Here is a 16,828-nt window from a genome sequence, read left to right as displayed (position 1 = left end):
TGCCGCCCGCAGAGCCCCCGAACACCCAGGACGCAATACGCGAATACATTGGAGATACCGCGTAAAAAATGTCACTGTAGTAGCCCCCGCCATCGTCGCATCGCATACCCCGCAATCCATACAATTTCATTCATAACTGACCCTGTGCCAACCTCGACCTCACCTCACATCACCTCACCTCACCTCACCTCACCACTCCACAAATCCACGAGGAACGGAACATAATCAAGACCAATGGCCTCCCCGCACCCCAACCTCGACGCCCTCCAGCGTGACGGCTTCGTCGTCGTCCGCAACCTCCTCACTCCCGCCGAAATCGAGCACTATCGAACCATCGCCACGGCTGCCACCACCAAAGCCCGGACCGGCGGTTGGCCGCACTTCCGCACCGTCCCCAAGCAATTCCCGCCCTGGCCCACCACCCCGCCGCCCGCTTCAGAGGGCGGCATCTGGGGCGTTCAGCATCTGCTGCACCCGGACATGCCGGGTCGCGAGTCCTTTGCAAAGTGCTACTTCTCCGAGTCCATTCTGACCGTTGCAGAGGAACTCATGGGGGTGTCTGGGTCTGGGTCTGGGTCTGGGTCTGGGGGTGCCGAGCCGCTCGTCATGGAGCTGTTCAATCTGCTCGTCGCGCCGGAGACGAAGGACTTTGAGCTGCGATGGCACCGTGACGATATCTCCGAGAAGGCCACGGCCGACGAGGAGCTCCAGCAGCTCGCTGCCAAGTCGCCCGGCGGCCGCCAGAGCCACGCGCAGTATAACCTGGCGCTGTGCCCGGATGCTTCGCTGGTGGTGGTGCCGGGCTCGCACCGGCGCGCGCGCACCGACACTGAGCGCAACGCTGCGCCATACGAGCCGACGCTGCCGGACCAGCTGGTTGTGCAGCTGCAGCCTGGGGATGCGGTGTTCTATGATAGCAATATACTGCACCGCGGCGTGTACAGGGGTAAGTTGGAGGGCGGAGAGGAGAGCCGGTTGACGCTGCATGGGAGCCTTGGGTTGAAGGCGGCGGATGGGGCTGATGCGGAGACGAAGAAGGTGCGGGCTACGGCGGTGCTGCAGCATGGCGTGGGTGCGTGGGTGCACCGGGAAGATGCGGCGTTTGGCATTGGCGAGAGACCGGAGAAGATGAGGGCGAATCTGGTGGCGATGGGGAGTGGGGAGGGCGTTGGGTATTCGTTGCAGGGATAGATGGAATGGGAGAACCCTAACAGAAATAGGGACGCGTGTATATTCTTATGGAATCAGGTAGGTTGTGTATATGGGATGGTTGATGAGATTTTAGTTCGGACTTTGTATATGTTATTTATGTTCGATTCATGAGATCAAGAGCAGAGCAGATGAGAAAAGATCTGTGAACATATCCATTCATCTCCTTCACGCGTTTCTATCCCCAATGCAGTCATTCTCCCTGAAGAGTATGTACGCTCGGCCGCTCTATAGTATGTAATTTACTTGCCATCTCCGGCCACGATGTGAACCCCACTGGGAAGTCCCAAGATCTGCCCACCCTGGAGCAGCTCACAAGCTGCCAGCGTATCCTGTCCGCTAGCCTCCGTCAAGCATTGTCCATTGGCATTCTGCAAGTGGCCAGTGATAAAATACGACCATGTGGCGCCGGCTCCACCCTTGCAGTCCACAAGCGCAACACCGGATCCTTTCGCAGCAAGACATTTCGACTCGTCCGAGAGCGGGCTCATGATCACCTTGGTCCCGGAGCCGGCTACGCGCCAAACCTGGGCATCAGATGCGCTGCAGGCCGCAAAGGTAGCCCCGGACGATGAGGCAGTGAGGCAATGCCCTGAAACAGTGTTAAAGATCATGCCCGTCGGGGTGACGGAGGTGCAGCCACGGCCAGGCGTAATGCGATAGACAGCAACGGCGTGCCTGTCTAGTGTGACAGCGAGGCTGTCGCGGATAGAGAAGGTCTGACCAGTCAGAAGGTCGCGGGCCTTGTACTGGCATTTTGTATCCAGGCCGAGCCGGGCCACGGAGACGCTGGTTTTCGCGGACCTCGTGCCGGTGTTCAGCACGGTGAGCAGCCGGTCCCCGTTTGCGAGCAAGCGAGTCAACACATCGAAGTTGCCATCGCGACTGACTAGGGCCGCTTGTTGGGCCAATGGGTCCTGGTCGACAGCGATCAAGTCCTTGTTCGACAGGTACTCGATTTCCTCGTCCGACAGCGCAGGAATATACGCGCTGATAATCAGCGGCGCGCCGAACGATGCCCACAGCGCGAAGTGCGAGCGCTTCTCGGTGTCGGTCAGGCCAGGGTGGTCTGGGATCAGGAAGTCCGGGTCGTTGTAATATCCGGGCTGCTGGTAGCGCGCGACCAGGATCTGGTAACCGTAGTTCACCATGATGCTATCCCATGCACTTCCTTCGCCCACGTACACGAGGATGTCGGTTGAATGCCGGGCCAGCTCACCGTAGTACGGGATCCAGTCCATAACACTTGCCCACTCCGTCTTGTTTTCAGAGAAGTATGCTGGCGCCGACTCGGAGAATATCAGCGGGTGCGACATCGCGCTCAGAATCCGATGCCACTGCCCATAGCGGTGCTTGTACTCATCCGCCAGCGACCGGCCCTCTTTAGCGTATACATTGCACCCATCGAGCTTGAGATAGTCAATGCCCCAGCTCGCAAAGGTCTCTGCATCCTGCTGCTCATGTTCGTACGAGCCCGGGTACCCGCCGCAGGTGGCATTCCCCGAATCCTCGTAGATACCCAGGTGGAAGCCGTGCTGATGGGCGTAGTCGGCCAGCCACGGGATGCCGTGTGGAAACAGGGTCGTGTTCCACTGCAGTGCGCCGTTGGCAGCGCGCTCGTGCGCCATCCAGCAGTCATCCAAGTTCAGGCGATTCTAGCCGGCATCAAGGAGGCCGCGACTCACCATGGACTGGGCGGTCTCGGTAAAGAGGGTCTCGTTGAGATCGCACTCGAAGCGCGCCCAGTTGTTGAAGCCCATGGGCGGCGTGGCGAGTAGCCCAGGGTCCTCGACCGAGGCGTCGACGGGGAGTAAGGGAAGCAGGAGCAGGCTTGCTATGCGTGCTGGGACTGCCCAGCTGGTGGCCGATGATCGTGCCATGTTCTGTTTGGATGCAATTGAGAACTATCAAGACAAGGAAGCGCTATCTGTGGTCAGATTCAGTTTTCGATCGGTCCATGGAAGTCGAGCCAGCAGGAAGGCTGCATTATATGCTCGGCACCACCGACCCCATCACAGTTTCGTCTGGAATGTTTTGCTGTCCGATCTCGCCTTCCCCGCACCGGAGACGTGCCTGGGATCGACGCAAATCATACCTCGGGGGCAAGCTGCAGCTAAGGCGCTGCGACGGTGGCATGACTGATGAGGGAGTAATTAAATCCTCAACGCCAAAGTCAGCAAGACAAAAGACGCAGTCGAGCGGTTGATTAGGGTTGATCAGGGTCGAAGACGAAGCTCATAGACGCCGTCATCGTCCTCTAGTCCCTTTGGCCCCTTTGTCCGGTTCAGTCCTCGCCGCTCGTCGCTGTTACTTAAGCGATTGCCTTTCCCAAGCCATGCCTTGGTGGTTAGAATTGGGGCAATATGCTGTTGGTATAGAATATATTTCCTTTGAACGGGAAGAAACATGAAAAGGGCCTGGGCCACTGGAAAGCTTAGCTCTGAACCACATGGGGCGTCGGGCTGGCCCGCTTGCTAGTCCCATGCTATTCTCCGGCGAATCTTTCCATCATGCGGTTCGCCCTTTCCGTTTCAGTAATCTATCAAAACAGATCCTGCGAAATCACCCGGAGTCTATTCAACCAGGAATCTTACTGACTATGAAGGAATTCAGTACGTCAGGAATCAAAACATCTAGCAAAGCATTGCAAGATGCAGGACATCATCTAAGACAGGATCTCTTCCTCCGCAGCCGTGATCTCTTATGCGCGATAGCTTCTATTTACGGGACTACTCGGCCACAGTTGCGTACTCTATCATCCACGTATGGACTTAAGAGGCCTAGGATGAGGCTAGAGGCCAGCATCTCATCCACGGAATCCCCTCTCCCTCTCAACCTAGCAAGAAAAAAAAAATAAAACCATCCCATCCCACCCCCAAGCCCAACCTCGTCTTCCGAGTCAACCCCGCTTCGATAGCTACATCGTCCTTCGGTTCCACGGTAGCTGCGATAGACTCCTTCTGAGAGAGAAATGCGCCAGTCATGGTCATCCTCGGATATCCCGTCGGGCGGTGCAGACTTGTTGAGTTTTACATTCAGGGGATGATCGGCTAGGCTTCGGAGATATCCGAGGGCTCCTGGGCGTTGTTTGGCTTGGCAGAGAGCCGAGACTCGAACGGCTTTCCCCAAGACATAAGGTATGGGGTGGCTTGAATCATACAGGAGACAAAAGCACGACCATGCAACTTGTTCCCCACGGTGTCCTGTTGCCCTGTAGTCACGCAAGACTGTGTGCACGACGTGCTTCGGCCGAGGCGAAGGTTTTCCATGAGCACTAAGCACTGTCCCAACCGTCTTGGCACGGGGAGTCCGAGCGCCGGCCCTGAAGCTCGGAGCAGGCGCTGGCTGCAGGGTGCTGCAGCAATATGCCGGAGCAGAGTGACTGCCGACGATATTCGAGTCTCGTTGACGCAGGATTTAACCGTTCTGAATCATGGGCCCCAGCACAATCGTGCCGTTAGAGCGCACCATTCAACAGGATCGGCCCGCGCTGCGATCGATCACATCCTGTCGGAGAGAGGCGGTGGGGCTGTGATGGATCGCATTGAGGCGGTGGTAGGCTTAGGCCACGGTTAGTGGGTTAGTGGAATACGGAAGACAGGGTCTATGCAAGCCTCTCTCAGTCAACATGGCACACATGAGCTCACTCGGCATGCACGACGTGAGATCTAGCCAGGTGGAGACGTCCACGGGGCCCAATCCGCCGGTTTTAGCTTCGTCCCTTACGGTGGTTTAACTGGGTTTAACTGGATTCGCCTTCGCCGCCCCCCAGTGGGGTTCAGCACTACCGGCCGTTCTCGCGGCGTTTTGGCTGGCTGGTCGGGGGACTCACCTGCCTGGGGAAATTGCGAGGTCTTCTTGCTCTGGCCTTTCTCCTCTCTCACCTCCCCGCCGAGGGACTGCAGAGACACAGCAGAGCACAATACTGCTGTTCACACTGTTCACCATGTCCTCCTCCGACCACAAACCCAAAATCCGCCCGCAACAGTCGTGCCTCAAATGCCGCGAGCGCAAAGTCAGGGTATGCATCGACCAATCCCCCCACCCCCCCAATTCCAACATTCCGATCCCAGCCCGACCCAGCACCTCCCAAAAGGAAATGAATACAACAAAGAAAACTACACAAGCTAATCGTCAATGCTCCCGCCTCCAGTGCGACCGCTCCATTCCCTGCGAGGCCTGCATCCACCGCGGCATCGAGTCCGAATGCACGTACCTCACCTCCGCCGAAGACCGCGCGCACATCAGCCAAGCCGAGATCATCGACCGCCTGCGCCGCGAAGTCACCCAACTGCGCGGCCAATTGACCCAGGGTCCCGGGGCGCGCGGCCCAAGTCCTGCGCGCCGGCGCGAGAGGGCGCTGTATGCGCGCAAGTATAAGAAAAGCCGTGGCAGTGCAGAGCCGCGCGCAAGCTATGCGGCCGGGTCGGCTTCAGGAACGAGGTCTGGCTCACGATCGGTGACAGACTCGGAGCCCGTGGACGGAGGCAGTTGGCCCGGTTCGTCGCCGTCCTCGACATCGACGACCACGATGACCAATCCGATGGCTATGACGAGTCCCGATAGCACGGGCAGTGAGAGCGGCGCCAGTGCGGGTTATGCGCAGCATCAGGCGTATCCTGGGTCGACGGCGCCGTACGGAACGCAGATTGTCAAGGCGGATGTGGCCACAATCACGGAGAGCGCGGCGTTTGGTAATTGTATGTCTTCGATGTTGCTTTCTCTCGGGTCTTTGGTGATCGGTGTTGCGGTTTTTTCTTTTTGTCCCCATCTGACCAACCATCTTACCAGACCCCCTGGGCGATGCGATGGCGCAATGCCAGGTAAGCGGCCTACCGGCCTTCCCTGGCGAGATTCCTGGGTCGTGCCCAATGCAGGGGCTCTCGCAAGCACCCCAAGCTCACGCCCCCGCCCCCGCGCCCGACGGGGTGATCGCGGGGCCTCCGATGCATATGTACGGCAGCGAGGAGAGCCCCAGCCAGGACGGGGTCTATTCCCATTCTAACCATCATCTCTGCGAAGACTACGCGGACATGAACACCCTCAACGCACACAGTCCGTCTCAGGCATATCCACTGCCCTGGGCCCAAGAACATGGGCACCACTTGGCCAATGCCCAGCCCCCGGCCCAGGCACCAGCCCCCCCGGATTCATCATACTACTACTCCTCCTCCTCCATGGACACGTTCGCCCAACACGATCCGACTTCCCATCCACAACTTCATCTCTCTCACACTCCTTGTCCTCTCCCCCAGAGTCACCCACTACCACCGCCATCCCACCCCACCGAATACCAAGCACACGCTATCAACTCCATCCCCGACTCCTGGAAAGGGCCCGACAAACAAGACCTGCTCGAAACCCTCCTCGAAACCATTAGCAGCTGCCACGAAGAACGCATCGCACAAGTCGTCGCCGTCGTGCGCGCCAGCGAGACCCCGGAGGAAGCTGTCTCGGGCATCTGCCAGGTTCTGGGTATCAGCGCGGATGGAGCCGGGCCACCTTGACCGTGATATGATGTCCATCACGATCTCCCACGAGAGTAGAGGGTCTGCGGTAGTTGAGTATCGGGCAGGCCTGATACCAGCCGGGAGGACTCGCCTTGGAGAGTCGGGTCCAGCGCCTTTTCTGCATCCAAGCCCTTGAGACGCTCTATATTGCCCTCGTCTCGTACGGTGAAGCTAGCTTCGCAGCCGGTCTTCCGGGAGCCCACCACCTGTACCCGCAGCGCTTTGACACTCATCACCTCGGACCACCAGACAACTTGGCCGAAGCCGTCAAAATTGCTGCCAACGACCCTCGTGGATTCCTTCGCATGCATGCCCGAGACAATCACTCGCTTCAAGAGGGCCTCATGCCGTATCAATTTTCGGTCACCGTGCAGTGCTTCGATACTCTGCTGGATAACCGAGAGCCCGCCCACTCGCTTCGAGAGTGTGGAGCTGAGCACGACCTGTGCCGCAGCAGAACGACAATCACTTGCTGGAGAAGTGGATGTACCAATGAAGCAGTCACGAGATCACGATTTATGCCTGTTATATTTATAATTTTTTTTGTTCATATTCGCTAGACGATGTTGACCATCAAGGCGCCAGCCAACCCAATTAAAGCTTTCGCCGTGGGCCTAAGGCCCCCTCGCCAACTCTCCATATCGAATCCGGACCCATGCACCGCCCTTCATACCTGTGATTTTTGACCATAGACAGAGAAGAAAAAAAAAGAAAGAAGTCTAGTACATAGGTCGATGCCTTTATACATTAATCCCGGAGTCGTCACGCCGTTAGTCGTTAATGATGCGGGCTCGAGTCCACCGTCTCGATCCGAATGCTGCTCCTTTTGCTACCTGTTTTACGGACCCCTGACAGGTGACCCATTCGCGCATCGCATCAGCCGTCCATTCACGTCATAGCGTCTCGCTGTTGCTGTTCGTCGCCTCAAGCGGTTTCTGCCCGTATACGAAGTGGAACAGCACGTAGAGATGGAACTTGCTGCTGACCAGCTCCGCGCGCACTTTATCCATGTACTCCTGCGCGTCCTGGAATGAAAAGCCCAGTACACGGGTGAATAGCGCGAGAGTGTACGGCTCGACCACCTCCAGGATGGTCAATTTGCCGACGCGCCCGATCTCCTTGAGACGGCGGTTCTTCGCCCAGCCGCCGACAGGACACTAGACAACCGGAACGGAAGAAGTTAGCGATCGCATCGTCCAGGGAAGTGGAAGGAGAGCCGGAGGCACGGAGGCATCCGATGATGCCTTTCTCCCATCTCAATCCCGCGCTCACCTTATAGATATCATCGACAATATTCACGAACCCCGCCTCCGCCATCCACTGTGCCATGCGCGGCGCCACATTAACCGGCTTTCCAAACTCATCACTCGCTCGATTCAACTTATCCTGCCAATCCATCACATTCGTCGCCATCATATGCGTCCCGTCATCACTCCTCACCCACGCCTCGAACTCCTGCACCTCGAACCACCCGCCCGGCTTCAGATGCACAAGTGCCTGCCGCAGCAGCCGGGGCCAATCGCTCACGCCGCCGCCCATGCTGCGCGCGTGAATATAATCGAAGGCCTCGGATGACGAAAACGTCCAGTCGGACTCGGCGTCGTCGATGAAAAAGCGGCAGTTGGGCGGTGCCCAGGTGGGTTGGATGGGGCTGAGGTCCGTGCCGAGGATATCCGCTGCTGGGAAGTCTTCGGCTATGTCGAGAACCCATTCGCCGGTGCCGGTGCCGATGTCTAGGATGCGGGTTGGGGCGCGCAGTGGGGCGCGGTAGAGGTCTCCGCCGGAGAGGAGCTTGAAGAGGTGGTGCATGAGCGCGAGGCGGTCTTGCTCTTCCTCGTCGTTTGGAAAGGGGTATTGGCCGTGGCGGTAGGCGTGGTAGCGGCGGCCGTTTTCGTAGGAGTAGTCGCGCACAGAGGAGGCGAAGGAGAGATTGGAGCCCGCGAGGGATCTTGTGTCGAAGAGCGAGTCATCGTCGCTGGTCTGGTGGTTGGTGAGTGGTAAGTGGAAGTCGGTAGTGGAGGGGAGTATGAAAGATGAGGGAATCGGTGAGGAGGAGGAGGGTCATGCTGGTGGTATACACGATGAAGCAGCGCGGGGCGATTTTACAGGGATGTGGTGGGGGAGTTTGGTGGAGGGGGGGGGGTGGGAGGAGCATGGGCACTACGAGGAGGGGAAAAAAGGAAAAAAAAAAAAAAAAAAAAGAGAAAGAAAGAAAGAAAAGATAGCTTACATCGATCTGGATGCGCTCGTGGGGGTTTGGTTGGGACATGGCCTGAAGCAAGGAAGCAGGGAGGAAGGAGAGAGGCCGGGGGAGGGGGAAAGAAACGGTGGAAGAAGAAGAAGAAGCTCCACGAGCAAGTCGAGAGAGAAAAGAGCACCACCGCCGAGAATAAGGAGAAGGAAGGAGGGGAAGGGAGGGAGAGGGAAAGAAGGTGAAGCTATACGGGGGCAAAGGCGAAAGAAGAAAGCGAGCAGGTCAGAGCGGAGGAACAAGTTATCGCATGGCATCACTCCGCATCAGGAGATTATCTATCAGAAAAGATCGGGACGGAGCCGACAGTAACTCGCAAGACTACTCGCATAATACCAACCAGGTATCGTACCGACAGAAAGGATGCTGGGAACCCAAGCGGCAGGGTTGACCAGATGATCCATCAGTCCTTCACGGGACCCCGCAGTGTTCCCGAGGGGCTGGTTTGAGTAGTCGCCTGTCCGGAGTCGGGCATTCTGGCATGGGCTAGGGTATGATTCGTACGGCGATGACTAAGGGGATGGGCGGGGTACTTTTGCAAGCGAGAATGGTCTCCTCTTTAGTGTCCTCTTTAGTGTCCTCTTAGTCTCCCAGGCTAGACCTCCGGTGACGAATTAACTCGCTAGTCTAGTCAGTCCTGCGGGCAGCGGACAGGATCCCGAGCCCACTCACAGGCCTGGCATTCCAGCGAGCCTAACCGCCCCGGCCACGCCTGACCAGCCACGATAGTGCTGCAGGGAACACAGAGCCGGGTACCCTGTTCCCAGGACACAGCTCCCGGTCCCCGGCCTGGGCCCGGAGCGTCGGGCCCGTCCCCCGCTGGGACGGAGAGGGGAGGGATTGGACGGTGCGGGAGCCCAGACGAGACGCTCGGGGCCTGCTGCAGAGACAAGGAAGGGTTGGGAGGGTTGGAACAAGGTTTGACTCGTGCAGGGCTTGGCGGGGATCGAGAATGCATCAGGACTGGGAGCGGTGTGTACAGTAGAATCGGTGCATATTAAGGGGTTGGCATCGTACATCGAAGAATACAGTAGATAGCCCACAGGAGGAATTTAATGGGGCGTGTCATCCCGTGGATAGAGGCGAGGAGTCATGACTGGTATGGAGACGGGAGCTTCATTTTCCTTATTTACGGGCCCGTCCCGAGCAGCGATCCATGGTCTGATCCGTGATTTGGCGGGACCGGGGTGGAGAGCGCCCGGGAGATGACAGCATAACCATACCAGGTACGTCGAGATACCAGGTCCATGTAACCAGACACCGCTAACTCAATAAGCATCATTTACCCCCCTCCCCACCTCAGCCCAGGGCTTGTAGCTTCGCCCGCTCATCCTCCGTCAGCGCACCATACAACTCCTGGAAGCCCGGCTGCTGCGACGCCCGCCGGAAAAACTCCCCCAGGAAGGCCTGCGTCTCATCATCCCGCCGGCGCACCCCAAAAACGCTCTCCGACCCGCCCTCGCCATAGCTCATCAGCTCCTGCTTGGTCATGCCCAGTCCCAGATCCAACACCTGACCCGGCTCATCCTCCCAGTCATCATCACCGTCGTCGCTAGCCGCGTCCTCAAGGGCGGCCGCATGCGCAGCGTCGATTTCCTTGCTGCCCGAGGCCGCGGCCAGCTCTTCGACCAGCACCTTGACGATCTTCAATGGCGCCGGCACGGTTGTGTAGCGGTCGGGATTGGCGCGGGCCTGCGAGCGCGTCTTGATGCGGCCCGTGTCCGTGATGATGAGGTCCCCTTTGACGGGCACCTCGGCCACCCGCGGGTCCGACAGCTCGTATAGCCGCGCCAGTGCGAAGATATTCTGCTTGATCTCCTCGTAGCCGGCGAAGTTGACCGAGTTCTCCAGCCATTTGCTCAGCACCACGACCAGCCCGCTCTGCCCGCCCAGGTTCACCTGTGCCAGGAAGTCGACCACCTCGCGGGCGCTGATGAGCGTCAGCCGCGCAAACACCAGAATCAGGCTCTGGATGAATTGCGCTTGCTGCGCCGTTGCCAGCCGCTGCGCCACTGCCTGCAGCAGCTGCGGCAGGTATGGTCCCAGAAGCTCGGAGCCGGCGCGCTCCACCAGCTCGGCCGCCAGCTGGCCGACCTCGGTGGCGGCGTTGTCGTCCACCGCCGGGCCCAGCAGGCGGTCGATGATCACCAGGACCACCTCAACGGCCTCCTTGCCGGACTGGGGGTCGCGCCAGGCGACGAACTGCGCAAAGTCGTGTGAGAGCATGTGGCGCACCGCCTCGGTCGCGGGCCGGATCAGCTCAGCCTCGTCCGATTCCTGCAGCAGGCGGTTGAGTTTCGGCATGACGGTCTCCACGAAGCCCGCCGGCATGGGCTCGAGGCTGCGCTCGGCGAGAGCCCGGAGCAGGTCCGCCGCGAAGACGGTCAGCTCGTTCTCCTCAGTCAGGTTGCCCACGTCGATGGCGCCCATCAGCGAGGGGAGCACCTTCTCGCAGAGACGCACGTACGCCTCCGGCCCGTGCTCGGCGATCTGATCCACAATGTCCTCGAAGGCCTCGGTCACGGTCATCGTCAACTGGAAGTTCTCTGCGCCGCTGCTGGCGATGTTGAAGAGCACGTCGATGGCGAGCGACGACAGGACCACGGTCGAGTCTGCCATGATGGTGTCGCGGAGTGTCTCGGCTAGTGTGACCTTGAGATCGTCGCAGTCCGTCTGTTCGCGCAGGTCGTGTGCTGAGACGAACTCGGAGAGGGCGGAGATGACGGTCACCTGGAAGGGACGGGCCACGCTGACGGGCAGAGAGGGGACGAGGTCTTGCAGGACCCGAATGCAGGCCACCTTGACCACCTCGGCGGGATCGTCGGCGATGGCTTTCAGGGTGGCTTCGAGGTAGGATACGGTGGTCTGTTGGAAGGCCTCCCCGGCCACCTTGGCGAGGGCACCGGCCACGAGATAGCCTCGTGCACGCAGGAGCTCTTGCTCTTGTTGCATTGCGTAGTGGATGAACTGGGTGAAGTGAGTGGCGAGTTCTGGAGAAATTTGTTGAGAGACTTCGCCGAAGTCCCGGAGGAGGGCATTGATGGTGTAGAGGGCAGCCTCACGGGCCTTCCACCTAAGATCAGAGGATTAGCATCATTCAAATGCCCCAGGAAGAATATAACCTACGACGCAGAGGTGTCGGCGAAAAGAGTGTTCAGGTAACCCAGGACTCCCTCGGCCGCCGTCTCCTTCAGCCACTCGCCAAGCTTGACAACCAGGTCTCCGCTGCACGTTCTAGGCGTGTAGTTTGCCGTGACCGAGGTCTCCTCCGACAGGAATAGGTTAACGTCAATCTCCCACAGGCCTTCTTCTTCCGAGGTAATCTGTGAGTAGTTACTGGCAAGCTTCATGATCTCGGGCAGCCAGCTGGATGAGCTAGCAGCAGAGCCAGCGCTCTGTAGTTGCTGTGTCAGCTCTGCCTTCACGGGAGGAGCCTTCAAGAGGGCTTGGATGAGGTCCAATTCCTCCAGAACAAGAAAATCGAGCGAGTAAGGGAGACCATCCATATCCTCTAAGCGTCCTTGACGTTCGTCTTCAATGAAGAAGTTTTGGTAGATAGGCAGCGCATTGGTGAGCTCTGTCCAGACCGTCGAGAAGAAGGTCGAGCTCTGCGCCGTCAAAAGGCCGGGGAAGACCATGCGGATCTTCATGACAGTCTATCACGCCAGCGCATTACGTTAGCCAAAGACTTGCTCCCGACCCCCAGTGTCCCTCGTCATGAATGCATACCTTCACAACCTGAAGCTTCAGACCAATCATTCCACGCCACTGCGACGGAATCTCCCCCGCTTTGTTTGCTTCCTCCTGGCTAGGCGGCTGAGGCAATGGCGCCTTCAACGTCTCGACAAAGTATGGCGACCACGCGCTTAAGACCTCATCGACAAACTGCTTAATCGCCGCCTTGTGCTGCTCCAGGACCATTTCCAGCGTATCAAAGCAGGACCGGAACACCGCAACCGAAAGCGCCCGCAGCATCGGCCGACGAGACTCGGACGTCGCCACGGCGAATAGAGACGCGACTAGGTCACGAGCGACATTGAAAAATTGCTCCTCACTAAACCCAGTATCCACAAGGTCCAGCAGCACCTTCAACGCGCCGTGCAGCGCCGCATCGCTCGTGGCAGCGTTGTTGATAACATGCAGCAGCGAGGGCAACAGCTCTGGCCAATCGTCCGGGAAATCTGCGCTGGCAATCTTGCTGACGGCATAGCTAGCGGAAGCCTTTACCTTGCGCTCGGGAGTCTCGACAGTGGTCGCGAGATCCAGCAGCGCGCGGCGGATTTGTGTCTTGTTGGCGTCGGCGACAAGCACCTGGCCCGTGAATTCGTCGAGATTGGGCGACCAGGCGGCCGCGATGAAGGTACGCAGGACGGAAAGGGCCGATTGGCGCAGGTTGACGGGGACGGACTCGTGCGAGGCAATGGCTGTGAGGGAGATGGGGAAGGATTCGTTTGAGTAGAGCTGGGCCAGTTGGGCTTCCGCGGCTTTCCTGGCGTCCGCCCGTGGGGACTGCGTGTCTGCCAGGAGCGACAGGAGTTCTTGCTCCATGGCGAGTGAGGTGGGTTTGTTGATCAAGGGGAGGACAAAGGAGAGTGGCCTGTCGCGAGGAAAGGTGCGATCAATAAGTTTGCGCGCGGCGATAAGAGGACGAGGCTCTGGAGGGGCAGAGGCGGTCAATGGGGGTGGGGTTGGTGGTTGTTGGATGGTCCATCCCACTGTGGTAGCTGGAGGTGTAGAGAGGATTCTACGTTATACACCGGTGTCAGGGAAGGATTTTATGGAATGATTCATTTTCCTCTCATATATCTGAAATGGCCCTTTCGTTCTGCTATCCTGGACTTCACGTACGGTACGTCCGTTTGTTGAGTGGGACCCCCGTAGGTACGAGCCCCAAGACCAACCACCCCAAACATTGCATAGTTTCCTTTATGCATCTGATGGAAGGTGGCCACTCCTGGGCCAATAATGCTAAGAGCTTATCTCCAACTCTAGTCTCATTTTTCGGTCAAAAAGCCGGTCAACAGGCCAACGCAAGGGATTCTGCGGGGTCTATAGAGAGGTCCCTGACTATCGTGCATGAACGCCTGATCTTTGTCCCGGCATGTCACGGAATCTGCGCAGATGCATTTGTGTGGGCGTTGAGACGGTGTTGACTGTATGGCTTCTGCGTCGTTTGGGACACCTTGACGGCCCGGGCCAGGACTTGAAGTAAGCCACAGGGAACTTTAGACTCTCTTCGATCGTGCTTGGCCCGATAGCACCAGGGGAGTGAGGGGCCATAGCCTCTGGCACGAAGAACTGATTTCTACCGTCATCCATGTAGATCTGGGGTAATGCTCCAGGTCGGGTCGCAGCGACGCGACCGAAACAGCGGAGCCTGGGTACTTGCGTGGGCTCTGCATGGGCAGGTATAGATCGTAGATCGCTGAGCTTGTCCAGAGGCAAGGAATGGGGAGGTTCCGGTCGCAGTCGGTACCCCTGCCTGATGTGGTAATCTTCTTACCTTATACTTAACTAGTTACTCCCGATGATGACATGATAGCTCCTCCTCGGACAGTCCACAGTCACATTGCCCCACGATGGAACCTCGGGGACCGATGAGAACGTACTTGGGGCGAATCAGTCACGGAAAATCACAAAATCCCAGACGCACAGCGTGCCGGTCAGCGATCAATTACGGAGCCAGGCGTGGTTGAGACATCGCATTGTACGCATTGGGTGGATCGTGATCTTTCGCGACGAAAGCCACGGCCCGGATTGACTCCAACGTCAGCCAAGAGTGAGACAGATCCGTTGCGGGGGAGGTCTCGTTTGGTATACTGGATGCGGCTCTTCATGCGAGCGGAGCTCAATAGCTGAAGATAATAGAACAGGATATGGACTTGATACAAAGGCGGTAATGGTGGATGGAGTCACGAAGCCATCTCCAGGAATCACCAGAGGCGAAGATCATCGACATGGCGGTGACAGGGCAGTAGAAACGGATAGAAGACGATGATCTGTACAAGAGGACAGTGGATGGAGTGCAGTATACAATCTACAGTACGTCTCGCGCACGTCCCTGACCAAATGCGGTTGATCTCACGCAGGGCCAAATCAATCCCGAGCTCACGGCCATCGCCCGGAGCCAGGGTGTCAGTCTCCCCGGCGGTCCGGCCGCCACTGCCGTCAGAGCTGGAAGATCGTCGGTACAGGGCCCTTCTTCCATGCTCGGCGGCCCGGTAGAGCAACTCCATCTGGTGCAGTTCCTTCTGGGCCACGGTTGAGGCAATACGGGAGCGTACCCGGTAACTACAGTACAGTAGTTACCGTCCCGGTACCCCTTGTTTTGTGAGGGTGGGCTGGTGAGGCCCAGCGGGGTATAACCCGGTAATTATTCTGTACCGCAATACTCCGACCCTGGTCCCTTGAGGTCGGGCTCCGTGAGAATATCCATGACGAGGAGAGAAATGGAATATCGGAGACGGGGAATTCAAAGCTCTCACCTTCCCAGGTGGAGAGCTGGGAGAGTCGCGTCCGGTACCTCGGTACCTGGACGCGGGACCAGGGTACCGATGTCCTTCGACCGTACTCCCGCTGGGGGTTGGTACCTGATCAGACGCTCCTAGCAGAACCACGAAGATAAGCTTACATCCACCACTGGGGTTCTTTGGGGGTGGCTTTTTTATGCTCGGCTAGACCCGTTGGTTCTTATAAATGCCCTCAAGGTTACGCCCTGGCCGGCTGTAGGGAGTGTTTGGCGGTTCCCTGCCCCAGTTGCTTCTCCGTGTCTTGTACACGAAAAAGTATACATCATGGATGTGTGTGTGTACCTCTCTTTTTCTTCGCTTGGGTTGCGATGATCGCCCCTCTCGCCGCTAAGCGTCCCATCATCCCACCTGACTAACGCGGTGGGGAATAACAGAAGAGGCAAAAAGGGCAGAAAAACTGTGCGTTCTGTACACCCCCCATAAAATGCGGTACCCTGGATACCCTGGTGTATTAAGTAAGGCTTTTGGTGACTTTTTTTTATTTACCTCAAGCCCTTTCTGTCATGGCCGTCCCGACGCGGAAGGAGAGCGATAGTTGGTTTGTCTAATTGATGTATAATCGATGACAGGAAGAGTAATGGAGAAGAAGCATGGTGATAACCTATAGATATCAAAATAGAAACTGATGAACTATGAAACAGAGTATAAATCAAATAGCAGCAATCAGGCAATGGCCGTGGTCAAGCAGAGAAAGCGAGTTTCTGCAAGGCCCATGACGCAACCACGTGACGGGAACCGTGACCTTCCACTGACCGGCGCCTTCCACTCCTGCTTTTCCCCTCCGCCAAACGGTACGTGAATCTGTCGTCGATTCATCGCCATCAGCTTCGTGACTTCTTCTACGGGACCGTCCCCTTCGTTTCATCGCCAGGAAGTGAGGCCACCCTTACCGACGGAGCTGCGCCCCTTCCCCTCGCCAGTGTTTCACCGACGTCCCCTCCTTCCTCTCGCTTTAACCACCCCTCTTCGCCCTCCCCTCCCTTCACTGCCCTCCCCCCCACAAAGGGAACATCTGTCTTCCAAAAAAAAGTGCCCACACTTTTTATCATTGGGGGTTCGGCGCTCAGGCTTATACCGTTATCCATCCCTCATGCTCTGAGGTTTTGCATGTTGTTGTTTTGTCCACCCAAGCGTACGTGCGGCTCGATTTCCCATTACAAACAAACAACCCCCCTCACTCCCTCATTCCCCTCCACCACCAACTCTTCTATCACCAAATCAACTACTCCTCCAAAGCCTCCAAAAAAGCTTCCTGTCTTCATATACCCCTTTCCGACCACCCTCCACACCGTCGCACAATCGCCTGGCCCGACTCGTCGTGGCCCGAC

General features: G+C 57.9%; 6 protein-coding genes across 6 annotated transcripts; 2 read left to right on the top strand and 4 right to left on the bottom strand.

Moving 5' to 3' along the window:
* Positions 1-234: 234 nt before the first annotated feature.
* N7482_006756 (phytanoyl-CoA dioxygenase family protein) lies at positions 235-1,191 on the top strand (the record flags this gene model as incomplete). Its single annotated transcript, XM_056688881.1, has 1 exon — positions 235-1,191. One exon carries the CDS (start codon positions 235-237, stop codon positions 1,189-1,191), a length of 957 nt encoding a protein of 318 aa, XP_056541310.1.
* A 260-nt stretch (positions 1,192-1,451) lies between these two features.
* aglA (putative alpha-galactosidase) lies at positions 1,452-3,089 on the bottom strand (the record flags this gene model as incomplete). The annotated part of the gene is made up of 2 exons (XM_056688880.1): positions 1,452-2,864; positions 2,895-3,089. 2 exons carry the CDS (start codon positions 3,087-3,089, stop codon positions 1,452-1,454), a joined length of 1,608 nt encoding a protein of 535 aa, XP_056541309.1.
* A 2,066-nt stretch (positions 3,090-5,155) lies between these two features.
* On the top strand, positions 5,156-6,716 carry N7482_006754 (uncharacterized protein; the record flags this gene model as incomplete). Its single annotated transcript, XM_056688879.1, has 2 exons — positions 5,156-5,909; positions 6,001-6,716. 2 exons carry the CDS (start codon positions 5,156-5,158, stop codon positions 6,714-6,716), a joined length of 1,470 nt encoding a protein of 489 aa, XP_056541308.1.
* A 17-nt stretch (positions 6,717-6,733) lies between these two features.
* Positions 6,734-7,030, bottom strand: N7482_006753 (uncharacterized protein; the record flags this gene model as incomplete). Its single annotated transcript, XM_056688878.1, has 1 exon — positions 6,734-7,030. One exon carries the CDS (start codon positions 7,028-7,030, stop codon positions 6,734-6,736), a length of 297 nt encoding a protein of 98 aa, XP_056541307.1.
* Positions 7,031-7,612: 582 nt separating this feature from the next.
* On the bottom strand, positions 7,613-8,988 carry N7482_006752 (class I SAM-dependent methyltransferase; the record flags this gene model as incomplete). Its single annotated transcript, XM_056688877.1, has 3 exons — positions 7,613-7,876; positions 7,992-8,699; positions 8,950-8,988. The coding sequence occupies 3 exons, from the start codon at positions 8,986-8,988 to the stop codon at positions 7,613-7,615; spliced, it is 1,011 nt and encodes a 336-aa protein (XP_056541306.1).
* Positions 8,989-10,269: 1,281 nt separating this feature from the next.
* N7482_006751 (uncharacterized protein) lies at positions 10,270-13,518 on the bottom strand (the record flags this gene model as incomplete). Its single annotated transcript, XM_056688876.1, has 3 exons — positions 10,270-12,043; positions 12,097-12,626; positions 12,700-13,518. The coding sequence occupies 3 exons, from the start codon at positions 13,516-13,518 to the stop codon at positions 10,270-10,272; spliced, it is 3,123 nt and encodes a 1,040-aa protein (XP_056541305.1).
* Positions 13,519-16,828: the final 3,310 nt, after the last annotated feature.

Source organism: Penicillium canariense, assembly GCF_028826845.1.
Source record: "Penicillium canariense strain IBT 26290 chromosome Unknown utg000004l_segment0_segment0, whole genome shotgun sequence".
Taxonomy (NCBI): domain Eukaryota; kingdom Fungi; phylum Ascomycota; class Eurotiomycetes; order Eurotiales; family Aspergillaceae; genus Penicillium; species Penicillium canariense.
The sequence above is the reverse complement of the archived record's forward strand: the minus strand, read 5'-3'. Positions and strand labels throughout refer to the sequence as shown.